At 37.0% G+C, this 17740-nt stretch overlaps 2 protein-coding genes across 2 annotated transcripts; one reads left to right on the top strand and one right to left on the bottom strand.

Moving 5' to 3' along the window:
- The first annotated feature begins 886 nt into the window (after nucleotides 1-886).
- LOC138883797 (uncharacterized) lies at nucleotides 887-2823 on the top strand. The gene is made up of 2 exons (XM_070164510.1): nucleotides 887-1196; nucleotides 2048-2823. The coding sequence occupies exons 1-2, from the start codon at nucleotides 887-889 to the stop codon at nucleotides 2821-2823; spliced, it is 1086 nt and encodes a 361-aa protein (XP_070020611.1).
- A 3926-nt stretch (nucleotides 2824-6749) lies between these two features.
- On the bottom strand, nucleotides 6750-8330 carry LOC138883798 (secreted RxLR effector protein 161-like). Its single transcript, XM_070164511.1, has 2 exons — nucleotides 8075-8330; nucleotides 6750-6910 (listed from the first exon to the last, which is right to left on the bottom strand). The coding sequence occupies exons 1-2, from the start codon at nucleotides 8328-8330 to the stop codon at nucleotides 6750-6752; spliced, it is 417 nt and encodes a 138-aa protein (XP_070020612.1).
- Nucleotides 8331-17740: the final 9410 nt, after the last annotated feature.

Genomic DNA, 17740 nt, shown 5'->3' on the forward strand with positions numbered 1-17740 from the left:
GCGGGATGTGACATCTCACTTTCGGGATCTCATTAATTTATTTATGGCGTATTTTCATGTACGAAAATATGGGGTGTAACAGTTTCATATGAAGAAGTACTGAAGGTAAAGCCATATATTGTGGTCTACACTAAGGAACGTGATGAAGATAAACAAAGTGTGAGTTCTTCTTATCATGTTACTGTACGAGGCAAGAATGGTATTTCATCTTCGATGGAGGATAATGCAGAATTGGAGGATGTTTTACCGTGTTATCACATATCCTTCAACGAAGGGGACCCTCAAGAAGATGAGGATGCAAAAGATGTTCTACCTGAACTTGAAGAAGGAGTGAAGACGATAGTTGATACCTTAAAAGAAGTTAACATTGGCACCGATGAAAAACCAAGACCCACCTACCTAAGTGCTTTACTGGAAATTGATGAAGAGACCACTTATATTGAGTGACTCAGGGAGTTCAGGGATGCCTTTGCTTGGAGTGTGAGTTCTTCATATCATGTTACTGTACGAGGCAAGAATGGTGTTCCATCTTTGATGGAGGATAATGCAGAATTGGAGGATGTTTCACCGTGTTATCACATATCCTTCAACGACGGGGACCCTAAAGAAGATGAGGATGCAAAAGATGCTCCACCTGAACTTGAAGAAGGAGTGAAGACGATAGTTGATACCTTAAAAGAAGTTAATCTTGGCACCGATGAAGAACCAAGACCCACCTACCTAAGTGCTTTACTAGAAATTGATGAAGAGACCACTTATATTGAGTTACTCAAGGAGTTCAGGGATTTCTTTGCTTGGCTTGGACCCAAAAGTAGCAGTCCATCACCTTGCAGTCAAAAATAGTGCTCGCCCTGTTAAACAAGCCCAAAGGTGCTTTAGGCCGGACATGGTTCCCTCGATTGAAACCGAAGTTAACAAACTCATCAAAGTTGGCTTTATTAGTGAAGTTAACTACCCAACATGGGTTTCAAGTATTGTCCCTGTAAGGAAGAATAATAGCCAGATTCGAGTGTGTGTTGACTTTAGGGATCTTAACAATGCGTGTCCGAAAGATGAGTTCCCACTTCCCATTCTAGAGCTGATGATCGATACTACTAGGTACAAGGCAATGCCATTTATGGACAATTCGTCAGGCTATAACCAAATTCGCATGGCGCCAAAAGATGAAGAGCTTACTGCATTCTGTACCCCCAAAGGTATTTATTGCTATAAGGTAATGCCATTTGGCTTGAAGAACGCTGGTGCTACTTACCAAAAGAGCTATGCAAAATATCTTTGATGACTTTCTCCACAAGAATGTCGAATGCTATGTTGATGACTTTGTGGTAAAATCAAGAAAGAAAAGCGACCACTTGAAAGACTTGAGAATGGTGTATGAGCTACTCCATAGATATCAACTTAGGATGAATCCATTAAAATGCGACTTTGGAGTTACCTTTGGAAAGTTCCTAGGTTTCATTGTCCGACATCGAGGGATTGAAATAGATCAAGCTAAAGTAGATGAAATCTTGAAAATGCATGAGCCCCGTAATATTCATGCATTGAAAAGTCTGCAAGGAAAGTTATCATACCTTAGGAGATTCATCTCAAACCTAGCTGGGAGGTGCCAACCATTCAGCCGCCTTATGAAGAAAGGTGTCCCTTTCAAATGGGACCAAGCGTGTAGCAATGCCTTTGAGAGCATTAAATCCTACTTGATGAAACCTCCGGTTTTGGCAGCCCCTATACTTGGAAAGCCGCTGATACTATACATTTTAGCACAAGAAAGGTCTGTTGGCCCAAGAAAATAGTGAAGGGAAAGAAAACTCCCTTTACTACTTAAACAGGATGATGACACCAAATGAGCTGAATTATTCACCAATTGAAAAGTTATGTTTGGCGCTAGTCTTCTCAATCCAAAATTTGAAGCACTACTTTCAAGCTCATGTCGTTCGTTTGGTTTCTAGAGCAAATCCCATCAAGTTCATGATGTCAAAACCTGTCCTTAGTGATCGACTAGCAAGGTGGTACCTCTAGTTTCAACAATTTGAAATCGTGTACATCCCAGAAAAGTCTATAAAAGGACAAGAGTTAGCAGACTTCTTGGCAAATCACCCTATACCTGATGATTGGGAGCTAACTGACGAACTACCCGATAAGGACACCATGGTCATTGAAGTTCATCCTCCATGGAAGATGTACTTTGATGGTGTTGCACATCACAGAGAAGCTGGTGTTGGTGTAGTATTTGTCACTTCTCAAGGTGAAGTTCTACCCTACTCTTTTATGTTGACGCAACTCTGCTCTAACAACGTTGCTGAGTATCAAGCACTAATACTTGGGCTCGAAATGGTTGTCGAAATAAAGCAATTGCAGTTGCAAGTCTTTGGTGACTCTCAGTTAGTGGTCAATCAGCTTTTAAGTAGTTACGAGGTCAAGAAACCTGAACTACGCCCATATCATGATTACGCTAAAAAATTAATTGGGTGGCTCGGTGATATGACAATTCAGCATGTGCCAAGGAAAGAAAATAAGAAGGTTGATGTTTTAGCTGCCCTAGCTTCATCGTTAATCCTGCCTGATCAAGCGCAAGTTACTGTCTGCCAAAAATGGGTAGTACCGCTGCCAAATGAGGCTGAAGGTGAAGAAAATGAACTCAAGTATCTTGTCGCTGTTTCTGAAGTTGATAAAGAAGAATGGCGACAACCCATTATCGACTACTTGTGCTATGGGATACTTCCAGAAAATCCATGGAGAAGGACTGAAATCCGTCGTCGTGCACCTCGCTTCCTTTACTACAAAGATGCTCTATATAGAAGGTCATTCAAAGGAGTACTCTTGTGAGTCTAAGGGGAAGAAGAAGACCTCCAAGCTTTGCAAGAAGCACATTCTGGGGTATGTGGGTCACACCAGTCTGGACCAAAGCTCCAATTCCATATAAAAATGATGGGATATTATTGGCCAACGATGATACACGATTGCTTGGACTATGCTAGAAGATGCAAGCTTGTCAATTCCATATGAACTTTATTCATCAACCTCCTGAAGTGTTGCACCCGACTGTTGTATCCTGGCCATTTGACGCTTGGGGATTCTATATTGTTGGACCACTGCCAAAGTCCTCTAGTGGTCACCTATACATCTTGGCTGCAATTGACTACTTCTCAAAATGGGCTGAAGTTGTTGCTCTTAAGGAAGTAAAGAAGGAAAATGTTGCAAGTTTCATCCGAGTAAACATTATTTATCACTTTGGCATTCCTCGTTACATAATAACGGATAATAGAAAGCCATTCGATAATAGGTTGATGAACAATATTTGTGATCTCTTTGGCTTCAAGCAACATAACTCTTCGATGTACAATGATGTCGCCAATGGTCTAGCTGAGGCATTCAACAAAACTCTATGCAACTTGTTGAAGAAAGTCATCTCCAAATCTAAACGAGATTGGAATGACCGTATGGAAGAAGCTCTATGGGCATATAGGATGACTCGCCGCACGCCAACACAGGCAACTCCTTATTCACTAATTTATGAAGTTGAAGTCGTCTTTCCACTTGAGTGTCAAATACCTTCATTACGATTGGTTATTCAAGAAAGGATCACTGATGAAGAAAATGCTCGAAAATTAGTAGAGTTGGACGCTCTTGATGAGAAGAGGTTGGAAGCTCAACAAAGTCTTGAATGTTATCAAGCTCTATTGTCTCGTGCTTCAATAAAAGAGTTCGCCCGAGATCCTTTCAAGTAGGAGATCAGGTCCTTGCCGTACGAAGACCCATAATTACTTCCCATAAACCTGTAGGGAAGTTCACTTCAAAATGGGATGGGCCATATTTCGTACAAGAAGCTTACTCAAGTGGGGCTTACAAGTTGGTTGATGCAGAAGGCATGAGAATCCGCCCTATAAATGGCAAGTTTTTAAAGAAGTACTATCCTTGATGTTGCAACGCTCCTTGATGCATGAGCCTATATTGCATGTTGCTATACTCCTGGCCCGCATGAGTCTAAACTGTGTACGGCCCCACCAAAAAAAAGAATCCTCTAGGTTGAAAACTTCGAAAGAGGCGGCCTAGGCAAAAGTTAGGACATAAAAAATAAAAAAAATAAAAAAATCACCCAGCCTGAACTACTGTATGACTTGATATTAATCCATATTTATATTAGAAGGTATATATAGTTAGTCATTAAGTGATTTATATGGTAATAAGGTTTATATTGTTACTATCAGTATATAAAAGTTAAATTAAGAAAATACAAAAATAAATTTCACTGAATGTCCCTTTTGTATGCATGTGTTTAAATTTTATCCCCCATCTTCACGCTCTTCTTCTTTTTTCTGTTTCTTATGCGCTAAACTAACTAATAATTATATAATTATCATTGAAATCAATATCAAGAAGCAAAGTTCATAAGGAACGTCACTCTATGAATACACCAATTGCAAAAAAACAAACCAATACAGAAGGTTACACTTAATACAAACTCCTGAGATAAATAATTAGAGCATGTATAAATTGCAACTCTTTTATCAAACACGGTTCATTGATGATGTTTCAGCTTCAATACCACAAAAGAGGGGGTGATTTGTGTGGTGTCCTTAACTGATTATGGAAGGACCAGATTCTTTTAGTGTTCCTTAACCTACTATATTGCTGAAATAGTAAATGTGAAAAGTAAAGAACACAAGTATTTTACGTTGAAAACATCTGGTTCAAAAGGTGAAAAAATTATGACATACTTCTGAACATGATTTTTCCGAACACTCCACTGAATCACTGAGCCAAAAACTGCATTTACAAAATACTTTTGTAAACCTAGGATTTACTCTAGTCCCGTTGTGGCAATCAGCCTCTAACTGTTGCGACAACTTCAAGTTAACTCTAACTTGAATACTCTGAGTACCGATTACAATTGCCTCTAGATAAAGCTGAAAGGTACAATATGAAAACACCTACTACAATTGAACTAGAATAAAAGATAGACACTTGGACCTAGTTCTTCTATCTAGTTCATGTAGCTTCAGATTTGCACACTTGAATCACACAAGAACTGCTTGCAAAATACCTTGCTATTTTACTCTCAATTCATATTTAACTTCTACTTTTGTGCATCACCTGTAAAAGAGAACACAAACTGATATATATAGAGTTAGTAAACAAAGATGAACTAGAGTTTTAATGCTTTACTCTTCCTTGGTGGAAACATTCTAGTCAACTTCAACTTCTAACTCTTTCCTTATCTTGTATAGAGTTCTTTTTAAGTAAGGAGTCCTGCTCCTTATCAAATATGCAACCTTTTCGTTCAGGGAATATCAGATACAACCACTTATACTTATCCCTTTCATGTGCAAGGCTTTTGCTTGATTCTATCTGTCACCTGTGTACACTGTCCATGGACCTGGTTCATGCATGTCTTCCTTTGTCAATTATAAAAACAAGATTACTCAGGCCAACAAATTCTCCTTTTTTGATGATGACAAACTTCGTGCTTTTCATAAGCATGAAACCTGTTTCAACTCAGCTCAACATCAACACACTGTTATAGCATTTTCCATTTTAAAGAAAAAAATCATCAAGGACCACGTTCATTAGGTTATAAACATCACAGTCCAAAGCAAAAGCGCACCTTATCTTCCCCCTTTTGGCATCATCGAAAAGTTGCATAATTAAGTTAAGTAACCAGATTTTAACAGATATCACTTATGGCCACTAGAGCTACTTCAAATGCAATCATGGATTCAATTTTTTCTTTTTCAATCTAAGGATATTAGCCATCTAAGAAATATCAACAAACATTTAGAGCAAAAGCAGTAAACTTCATTGATTGATAAGATACTACCACAAGGCATAAAAAGAAATAAAACCAATAGAACCATGAGAAAAAAAATAGAGAAATCTCACTTGGGTCATTGGTTACAACTGGGCTAGGAAGAATTTAGGACTGGGAAGAACCAGGTTCTTGGTCTTGGCTTGAAGCAGTTTCAACATATGTTGAAGAATACCACCATTTTTTTCCTTTTAATTTGCAAGCTCACACTTGAGATAGTCTCTCTCATCCTCTACATCAGCCAATTTAGTCTTCAATCGTTCAATCTCAACATCCTTAACTATTTTTTTCCACTATTTGAGTCTATTTGCTCTTTTTGGTAGACATGGTTATTTTAGTCACAACTGAACCCTCTGCCACAACCTTTGTTTCTTGAGAATTCTTTCACTTTTTGGCACTAGGTATGGTTACTTCCACGTCTTTATCTTCATCCTCATGAACCAGGTTTATCTCCTCAATCTGGACTACTCCACTTGGCTTACCGGCTTTTTGTTTCGAAGCGATTTCTTGGCACTCTCAGCTAAGACCTTTTTACATTGGCCTTACTCTATTTCTTCTGGCTCCTTATAGTTCATCATCTTGTGGGAGGAGTTGCTACAGGGATAGAAGAAGCACTCTTTCTCTTAGTGCCACCCATGCCCTTTCCTACAGTTTTTCTAACTTTGCTTTTCTTCTTTTGATTGTAACTATCTGACACCTTTTACAGCAGATTGGGTCTTTTGTCTATTTTAGCAAGATAAAGAACTGGTTCATGAAATCGTTTGCTTAACCTAACCAGCCCATCCGTTGCACTTCTATCATCAGAACCATCATATATTTTCTGTGATTCTATTCTCATACTTTCATTCATTATCTCCTTATTATCACTAATCTCTTCACTCCAGACCACCATTGCACATGTTTCTTCATTCTAATCAACAAGAGTGGGCGAACTGGATCCAACCACTCATTCTTCTTCCCTTTCTCTCACATATGAATCAATATCCTCACTCTCATTTTCTTTTTCCTTTTTATTTTTACCACTAATTTTTTCAGTCTCAACAATCGAACCAACAAACACAAACCTATTTTCAAGACTCTTAGCAATTTCCGAAACTACATCAGAAGCTTTTAACCCAAAAGTTACTTGTTCAGTTTCAGATGAAACTGGTTCTTCCCTCTTAGTCGCATACGAGATCATCAGAATTTTGTGGCTCTTCTGCTTGACTGACTTGTAGCTTCTCATTCAATTTCTTGGCTTGTTCTTTGCTTGCTACTGTTTTTCGTGCAATCATTTTGATATGTTTTTTTCTTGGGGGTTTGGGTAGTGGAAAGTGTGGGCGAAGGTTCTTTGGGTGGTAAGGAAGGGTTTTCAGAGATTTTGGGATTCTCGTGGGTATTGCCATTTGATCAGTTCAAAAACTTGAGATAAATGGAGAGAGTTTTGAGGTTTTGGAGATTTTGATCTTTCAAAAAAAATTGAGATAAGAGGGTAAGGCGTCCACCTCTTCCCCAAATATTTCAGCAATTATGGTGCATGACTTTTGATGAAATTAGTTCGTTTGTAACTAATTGATTCAAAAGTAGGTTGGGATAAAGTGGGACTCTTTTCAGTTCATGATCCATATGCGGTTATTTCAAATTATGCGGAGTGTAGAATACATACCTTATAAGCTCGAGGAACCAAGTTCTTTACTGAAAGTTCTCTTGTGTAAGACTGATTTTTTCAAGAAAATAAGGCTAATATCATTAGACATCAGGGAGACATTTTAGCACGTGGCACAAGAGTATACTAATAAAATCATGAGATTGAGCAATATCTAATCTAATTATTTACAAAATTCACAAATTATCTAACCAACCACTGAGTTAGAATCGGTTTCATTTAGGTTATCTTAATCATCCCTAATTCTAACATATTCCTTTCAAAGTGATCCCTATTCAAATATTTTGTGAAGATGTCAACTATTTGCTTATCAGTAGCACGAAATTCCACAATGATCAAAACCTTTTCAAATTTGTCCCTCAAAATATGATGTCTAATATCTATGTGCTTAGTTCTTTTGTGATGGACCGAGTTCTTGGTCATCCTGATTACATGGGTGTTATTACAAAAGATGGGGATACAACCTACATCAATTCCAAAGTCCATTAATTGTTGTTTGATTCACAACAATTGAGCATAACGTGAGGCAGCAACCATATATTCATCTTCAGTAGTAGACAAGGCCATAAAATTTTACTTTTTGGTGGCCTAAGACACAAGACATGAGCCAAGAAAGTATGTCATACATGAAGTGCTCTTTCTATCCATAAGAAAACGTGTATAATCAGCATCAGCATATCCCACTAAATTGAAATTACTATCTTTTGGATACCATAGGCAGAGATCAGTAGTGCCTTTTAGGTATCTCAAGATCCTCTTAACAGCAATCAAGTGAGACTTCTTTGGATTTTCTTGAAATTTAGCACAAAGGCCTACACTGAAAACAATGTTAGGTCTACTAGTCGTGAGATATAACAAAGATCCAATCATGCCCCAATACATCTTCTAATCAACAGATGAACCAGGTTCATCCATATCTAAATTTATGGATATTGCTATAGGAGTGTCAATTTCTTTGGATGTTCCATTCCCATTTTGTTGTTGAGGAATATGTTCATGAATAGGTTCTTTTGAGATTTGAGTATCAATTTCTCTTTGTTCAGTTCCCCCTGTCAGGTTGCCCTTGGTAGAAGGACCTGTTCCATCACATATTCCTTCCTCTAGTGCAGCTTCAGTTTGGGCTATGATTTCATTTGATTTTCTTACCAGCCCAATTGCTCCATCATCATTTTCTTGCCTCTCAAAAGGAATGCTAGTTTCGTCAAAAACCACATGTACACTTTCTTCTACACACATAGTTATTTTGTTATAGGTCTTATAAGCTTTACTGTGTAAAGAATATCCCAAGAATACTCCCTCATCCTTTCTGGGATCAAACTTACCTAGGGAGTCTTTACCATTGTTTTGCACAAAGCACGTGCATCCAAATGCCCTAAGATGGGATATATTTGGATTTCTCCCTTTAAGTAACTCATAGGAAGTCTTCTCAATAAGAGGTCTAGTCATGTACCTATTTATGATGTAACATGCAGTGTTCACAGCTTTTACCCAAAAACTATGAGGCAGTTTACTAGAAAGAAGTATAGTCCTAGACATTTCTTCCAATGTCTTATTCTTTCTTTCAACTACTTCCATTTTGTTGTGGAGTCCTAGGAGCAAAAAAATTATGATATATGTCATGCTCATCGCAAAATTCAGCAAATTTAACATTTTTCAAATTCAGTACCATTATCAGACCAAATTGATGCAAGTTGATTACCTAGTTGTTTTTGAGTTCTTCTAACAAAAGAAGTGAACATGTCAAATGCTTCATCTTTAGATGTTAGAAATAGTGTCCAAGTAAACCTAGATTAATCATCAATAAGTACCATAATATATCTCTTACCACCTCTGCTCAAAGTTCTCATTGGTCCACAAAGATCCATATGGACCAGTTCCGTCGTTCTGGTGGTACTTACTATTTTCTTGCTTTTAAAAGAGGATTTTACCTGCTTTCCCCTTGCACAAGCCTCACAAACTTTATCTTCCTTGAACTCAATATTAGACAGTCCTATTACCAAGTTCTTGGAGAATAGTTTGTTGAGTTGACTTAGACTATCATGTCCTCTTTCTTTTGTGCCAAATGAGGGGATCATTATCCAACACACTTAAGCATGTGAGTTCATTATCTAAGATAAGATTAATCACAAAGCATTTTGTAGATGTGAATGCAACCATATTACCTCTACCACACAATTGTGATACACTTATTAGACTGAATTTCAGTCCATCAATCAGGTAGACATTCTCAATAGAGTGAGAATTAGTGTTACATACCTTGCCAACCCCGATGATCTCACCTTTGTTCCCATTTTCGAAGGAGACATTACCTCCCTTAAGGTCCTCAAGTGAAAGAAATTGGTTCTTTCCTCCTGTCATATGCTTTGAGCAGCCGCTATCGATTTACCATATTTGGCTACTCTCCTTCACTTGGACCTGTAAAAGGAAATCAGGGGTTAGTCTTAGGAATCCAAACTAGTTTGGGTCCCTTTCTATAGGCAAAAGGGTGAATCAGATTCTTTTTAGCCCAACCTGACAGCCTATTTTTCCCTTGAACAAATTTTTTATTCTTTTGACTAGCCTTTTCTTTTGCAGTACATTCACTTTTATAGTGACCAGTTTTACCACAGTATGTGCAAATTTTGTTCTCAGGAAGTATGAGGTACTTTCTTTTGGGATCCCATTTAGGTGCAGGGGTCCTATAGCCAAGTCCTCTCTTGTTGCTACTATGGTGTTCATGTAGCCATAAAAGTGCATCGGAGGACCTGTTTCATTTACAGGTTCTGTCTAGCTCGTGCTTGACCTTTCTTAGATCCACCTTTAGGACTCTTATCTGCTCATCTCTTTTGTACAACTCATCTTTCATTTTTCTGCATTTTCTTCTAAAGTGAGTTGTGTATGATCAGCTTTCTTTTTACCTGTTCCTAATTTTTGTTTTAGGTTTTCAGATCTAAGCTCTAGGATAGTGATGTCAAGTTCATGAACCTGGTTCTTCAACACAACATTTTCACTTTCACTTTCACTAGCCCTAAGTTCCAGATTTTTGCACTTAGCTTTCAAAATCACACATTCCTTAGACAGTTGTTCCTTTTCATTGTTTACATCCTCAGATTCATCAAAAATCTAGAAGAAACTCAGAGAGCCTTTTTTTAGACAAAAATTTAATCTTGTCTTTAAGATAAATTATACTTACCTCAGATTCCTCATTAGATTCTCCAATAGCCATAAGTACTTGTTCATCTCCATCTTCATCATCTGAGCTTTCTTCCCAAGCAGCAACCATAGCCTTTGTTGATCCTTTGTTCTTCTTAGGTTGAACCTGTTCCTTCTTCCTGTTTTTTCGTTCAGCTATTTCCTTCTTCCATTCAATTTCTCATTGAGGGCAGTTTTTGATGTGGTGATCAGTCTTCCCACACTTGTAGCACCCCTCATTGGTTTGCTTTTTAGGAACCCTTAGTTTGTTGTAGCTTCCACTTCTTGAAGGACCCTTTCTTCTCATTAGGTACTTCTTGAAGTCCTTTGTGATCATGTCCATTTCATCATCTTCTAGTTCAGAACCTTCAGTGATTTTGAGTGCCAGGATCCTTTCCTTCTTGGGTACATCCATCTTCATGTTTTGCCTTCTAAGTTCATAAGCAGTGATATTTCTAATTAGCTCATCCAACTTAAGAGTGGAAATATTCTTTGATTCCTGAATGGCAGTGATTTTTCTCTCCCAAGTGACTGGCAGAACTATTGTCAAAATCTTCTGCACTCTGTCTTCTTCTGGAATAATCCTTCCAAGAGACTTAAATTTATTTGTCAATGTGGTGAATCTTGTATACATCTCTTGGATGGTTTCCCCTTCGTTCATGGTGAAATTCTCATATTGAGAATATAGTAGTGTTCCTCTGAACCTCTTCACTTGAGGTGTTCCTTCATGAGCCACTTGCAAAGTGGCCCAAATTTCCTTAGCAGTGGTACAATTTTGAATTCTGATGTACTCGTCTGGACCAAGTCCACACACAAGCCATCTCTTGGCCTTAGTATTCTTCTCCTATTTCCTCAAGTCTCAGAAGTGCAGTCATCTCTTGTTTTTGGCACATCTATTCCTTCACTATTTTTCTTCATAGTAGCCAAGAGACCATCAGTCACAATGTACCATAGCTCATAGTCCTCTCCTATGATATGGTCTCTCATTCTGTTTTTCCACCAGGAGTAGTACTGGCCATTGAAGAGTTGTGGCCTAGTAGTGGATTGTCCTTCCCAATTTCCAGGTGGTGCACTCATCTTGATATTCTCCTAAGGGTTAGCCTCTTCAAGGATAACCTGCTCTGATACCAATTGATGTTTTAACTTCAATACCACACAAGAGGAGGGGTGATTTGTGTGGTTTCCAATTTTTGTCTAAACTGATTATGAAAGGACCTGGTTCTTCTAAGTATTCCTTAACCTACTATTGTTGAAATAGTAAATGCGGAAAGTAAAGAACACAAGTATTTTACGTGGAAAACACCTTGCTCAAAAGGTGAAAAAACCATGACCTACTTCTCAGTAGGATTTTCCAAACTCTCAACTAAATCATTGAGCCAAAAACTGCATTCACAAACACTTTTGTAAACTTAGGATGAACTCTAATCCCATTGTGGCAATCAGCCTCTAACTATTGCGACAACTTCAAGTTAACTCTAACTTGAATACTCTGAGTGCCTATTAAAATTGCCTCTAGATAAAGTTGAAAGGTACACTATGAAAATACCTACTACAATTGAACTAGAATAAAAGATAGACACTTGGAACTAGTTCTTCTATCTCGTTCGTGTAGCTTCAGATTTGCACACTTGAATTACACACAAACTACTTGCAAAATGCCTTGCTATATTGCTCTCAATTCACGTTTAACTTCTGTTTTTGTGTGTCGCCTGTAAAAGAGAACACAACTGATATATATATATATATATATATATATATATATATATATATATATATATATAGAGAGAGAGAGAGAGAGAGAGAGAGAGTTAGTAAATAAAATGAACTAGAGTTCTAATGCTTTACTCTTTTTTGGTGGAAGAGTTCTAGTCAACTTCAACTTCTGACTCTTCCCTTATCTTGGATAGAGTTCTCTTTAAGTAAGGAGTCTTGCTCCTTATCAAATATGAAACCTTTTCATTCAGGGAATATCAAATATAACCCCTTATACTTATCCCTTTCACGTGCAAGCTTTTTGCTTGATTCTATCTGTACTTGTGTACACTGTCTATGGATCTGGTTCATGCAAGTGTTCCTTTGTCAATTATCAAAACAAGCTTACTCGGGCCAACAATTGACTTAAAGGAGAAGTATTTTTCACGATTTAAACGAATATATAAACATTTGACTTTTTAGTTGCCTAATAGTTATAGTTATTTGAAACCAATGCACGTTTTGCCCCTTGAGAAAATTTGTGAACAATTTAACAAGATAGGTAGAATGAAAATAATATAAATGTTATATCCCGACCAGCAAAACTAGTTAACAAAGTTTTTCCATTCTTTCGGGTAGCTCCGGGGCTATTTTTTTAAGACTTTCTTAATGTGGATAAAATTTAAACTTGTGAAAATCTCCAAAAATTAAAATAATAGTAATAAGAAAAGATTGAAGAGAAAATGATCCTCTATAGCCCCTCAAAATTTTAAAACCCATGTCTTTCCTCATTGACACGAAATGGCCCTTCGGTCCAAACATATTACATCTAATAGCCCGAAATGTATGTTTTTTGAATATTTTTGGCATAGTGATAATCTATTTTGTATATATTTTGTATAGTGACAGTCTATTGTATATAAATTGTACAGTGACAGTCTATTTTGTATAGTGACATCTGTTTTGTATTTTTTGTATAGTGACAGCTTTTTTGGTATATATTTTGTATAATGACATCTATTTTGTATATTTTTATATAGTGACAATCTTTTTAGTATATAAATTATATAGTGATAGTCTATTTTGTATATATTTTATATAATGACAGTTTATTTGAATATTTTTTTGTATAGTGATAATTTTGTTTTATATGTTGAATGACTACGATGTGATATATATATTATACTAGAGTTCACATGAACTGTAGTATAATAAAATATTTGAAAGATTCTAGCTTTGTTGTATCAAAATTGTATATTTCTGAATGCATGAATCTAATGGAATAGTTATTGTTTGTCAACTTGTCATGCTGCCTCTTTTTCCATTCACTAATTTTAGCCAAGATTTATCCTTTTCTTTTGCCATATTTATTTCTATATAGGGTTACTGATTAGTACTGAAAATTGATGTGGTTATCCCTCGTTTATGTTTTTTGTATCCCTAAACAAGCAGGTAAGCCAGGACAGGGCAAGTATATGTACCTGATCTAAGATTCTTACTTTTAAGTATATGTGCAAAAAAATTCGATGTAATTGTGGTGGTTCATGACTTTAGCTTTAATCAATCTCTTGTTTAATTTGCATGTGTTGTTGATGAAAATACTGGGGATCAAGTAGACCAAGATCAAGTGCTTGCATTCAAGGAATTTAGTCATGCCGAGCAGTGAATTAAAATGTCACGATCCAAAAATCCTTCCGAAGGAGTCGTGGTGGCACCTAGTCTCTAAACTAGGTAATCCTAATATTGACTGAGATAACATTAACATTTACTAACTTCAAATTAAATAACTCTAAGTAATCACAATTCCCAAGAACCGGTGGTACAAGTCATAAGCCTTTCTAAGAGTAGTTATACAAAATAAATACAATATTGTTCCTGAACGAAAAGGAATCAATGGAATGTAAATACAAACGAATGTGACTCCGAGGCCTGCGAACGCAGCAGCAGGTTACCTTGAGTCTCCACCACGACGATCTACACAGCAACTAATGATCAATTCCTGGATCTGTATACAAAAATGTACAGCACGGCGGTGCCCAGTAAGTATCAAGACTAATATCGGTGGGGTAGTGACGAGTAACAGTCAAGACACCTACTGGTCAAATGAAATGAACATGATATGATAATAAAATATCAAGATAAAGATAACGAGGTAATATCAACAGCAGAGAGAAATCAAAATACAAACAATAGGGACAATAAAGGGAGAATACGGGTAGTAACGAACGATGACCAAGTAAATTAGATAACCAAATAAATCAGACAACCAAGTAAATCAACACTAACATAACAGGTACATAGACAAGTAGTAATGTATTCAAATAAAGAAGGCAATGCCAACTCAATCAACTACATCATATCTAATACACAATCCCGACCATTTCAATCCTCGATTTCTCATATCATAATCTCAACTTCCGAACCTTCAACACACATGGCACCTTGTGCCTACATATTTTTAATCTCACTTTTAACAACAAAATCCACATGATATACGATACATAATATCCGAACAAATGCAATCAAGATGTTTAAGAAGTTTCATTTACATAACATAAAGTAAATTACAATTTCTAAACCAATTAGGAAATCAGCGAGAAAAGATGAAGTTGTTTTTAGAAACCATTTGAGTAAAGAAAGTACATTTTTCAATTGGAATACAACATCGAATGAATTATTACTTTTAACATGGGAGTTAATAACTTAAAACTTAGTAGAAATTCCTTTTTAAGTAAAATTCAACCTCAGACGGTTTAAGGGAATATAATTGAGAAGCTAATTGCATTAAAGATCTAACAATTATTGAAGTTTGAAGTATTGAAATATATATATATATATATATATATATATACATACATACATATATATATAAATACGGCGAGGTATTGAAAATACTGTAGGTTCCAACACAAAGGATCCCAGCAGTAAAGGAATTTAAACAGTTAAAACACTTGAATTGATAACAACAAATAAACACAGCAAACAGAAAGTGCACGGCATCACCCTTCGTGCTTTTACTCTCAATCCTCAACATGCAATCAATTAACAGAAATGTCCATGGCATTACCCTCCGTGCTTTATCACTCTTCCTCACCATAGGAATCATAAAATTATGCACGGCATCACCCATCGTGCTTTATCTCTCTTCCTCACCATATGCATCAATATAAACATAAATATGCACGGCATTACTCTTTGTGCTTTATTACTCTTCTTCACAGTATGAATCATATAAATATGCACAGCATCACCCTTCATGCTTTATCTCTCTTCCTCACCATATGCATCAATATAAATGTGCACGACATCACCCTTCGTGCTTTATCACTCTTCCTCGCCCAAACAGTAGAAACAACAACATCCCGGCAAGGGAATCAACAATAGAAACAATAACATCCTGGCAAAGGAATCAACAACAGAAACAATAACATCCCGGCAAGGGAATCAACAACAGAAACAATAACATCCCGGCAAGAGAATCAACCATAGAAATAATAACATCCAGATAAGGGAATCAACAATAGAAACAATCTTGTTTTAACAGTTAGCTTCGCAATATAGATCTCAACTTGAGTCAATACTCAACAATGGTCAATTACCAAGAGAATATCATCAGTCTTACGAAACAGGAATAATCGTCAATTTAAGCATGAATAGTACATAATAAGGATCACGGAAAAGCCAAGAACAAAATAACAAGACATGATAAGCACAAAATAACTACACTGGTAACCATGACAATTGGACATGTAACATATTTGCACGAAGTCATAAAGGAACTCACAATCAAGAAGTATCAAAACAATAAGGAATGCAATCACTTCAATTAAGGCAATTAAGGGTCAAGTAACACGTAAGAATTAGAGGAAATCTAACATCATATGGAGCATATAGAGGTAACTTAAGCAATTAAGAAACTCAATCACATTGGAATACTTTGCACATAATGAACATAAGGACCTAAGAATCCTAGAGGCAAATTTCTCACAAATAAGTCCGAGCACGCACTCGTCACCTTGCGTGCACGGATTACAATTTGCATAAAAGACTCAAATCCTAAGGGGAAGTCCCCCACACAAGGTTAGGCAAGATACTTACCTCAAAAACGACAAACTGGTACTCTAAAATGCACTTCTCAGGTGAAAAGACCTCTGAACGGCTCAAATCTAACCAAATTAACTTCAAAGCACAAATAAAACACATAAGAAAATATTCCGGAACATAAAGTCTTAATCTTTAACAAAATCCAAAAATCAGTCCAAAAGTCGACCCCCGGACCCGCACCTCGGAATCCAACAAATTTTACAAAAATCGAATACCTATTCTAATATGAGTTCAACCATACAAAGTTTATTAAATTCCGATACTATTTGGCCTCTCAAATCATGATTTTTTATTCTAGGAATTTTCCTCAAAAACCAACATTTTCCTCAACCCAAATCACAAACTAAATGATAAAAATGAAGCAAAATCATCGAATATGTTAGATTCTAGGTGGAGAACACTTACCCAATCGAATTGGTTGAAAAACCCACAAGGAAGCTCCCAAAACCGAGCTTTAGAAGTCAAGATATAATGAAAATGGTGTAACCCTCGATTTGGAAATTATATTCTGTCTTCCCAGATTTTGTGCATCACGAACGCGGAAGGACAATCGCGTTCGCGAAGAAGGGAAACTAAAGCTTCCAAGAAAAGCCATTGTGAACGCGAGAATAGATGCTTACGCGAACATGAGGGAGTGGCTGCAAATGCGAAGAAGGATAAGGCAGAGCTTCACGAATGCGAGGCGTGTTATGCGAACGCGAAGAAGGATTTCTAGGTGGTCAGCAACAAAGCTTCGTGAACGCGAAAGGCGGTTCGCGATCGCAGAAGAGGATACCAGAAGCAGAAAATAGCGGTTCAAAAACAAGGGAAAATGATATGTAGCCCACCCGGAACACACCCCAGGCCCCCGGGACCCCATCTAAACACACAAACAAGTCATATAACCTAACACGGACTCGCTCGAGGTCTCAAATCATATCGAATAATGCCAAAACAACGAATCACACCATGAATCGAACTTAGGAACTTTCAAACCTTTCAACTCTTAAAACTCGTGTCGAAACCTATCAAATCAACCTGGAATGATGCCAAATTTTGCAGATAAGTCCAAAATGACATAACAGAGCTGTTCCAACTCTTGGAGTCGCATTTCGACCTCGATATCACAAAAGTCAACTATTTGTCAAACTTCTCAATTTTCCAAACTTCAAGTTTTCCAATTTTCGCCGAAACGCCTCAAATTACTCTACGGACCTCCAAATCCAAATCCCGACGCGTTCCTAAGTCTAAAATCACCATACAAAGTTGTTGAGATCAACCACAACCCATTCTGAGGCCGTTTACTCAAAAGTTCAATTCCGGCCAAATTCCCACCGCTTAAGCTT

The sequence above is a fragment of the Nicotiana sylvestris genome, chromosome 12, assembly GCF_000393655.2.
Source record: "Nicotiana sylvestris chromosome 12, ASM39365v2, whole genome shotgun sequence".
NCBI lineage: Eukaryota > Viridiplantae > Streptophyta > Magnoliopsida > Solanales > Solanaceae > Nicotiana > Nicotiana sylvestris.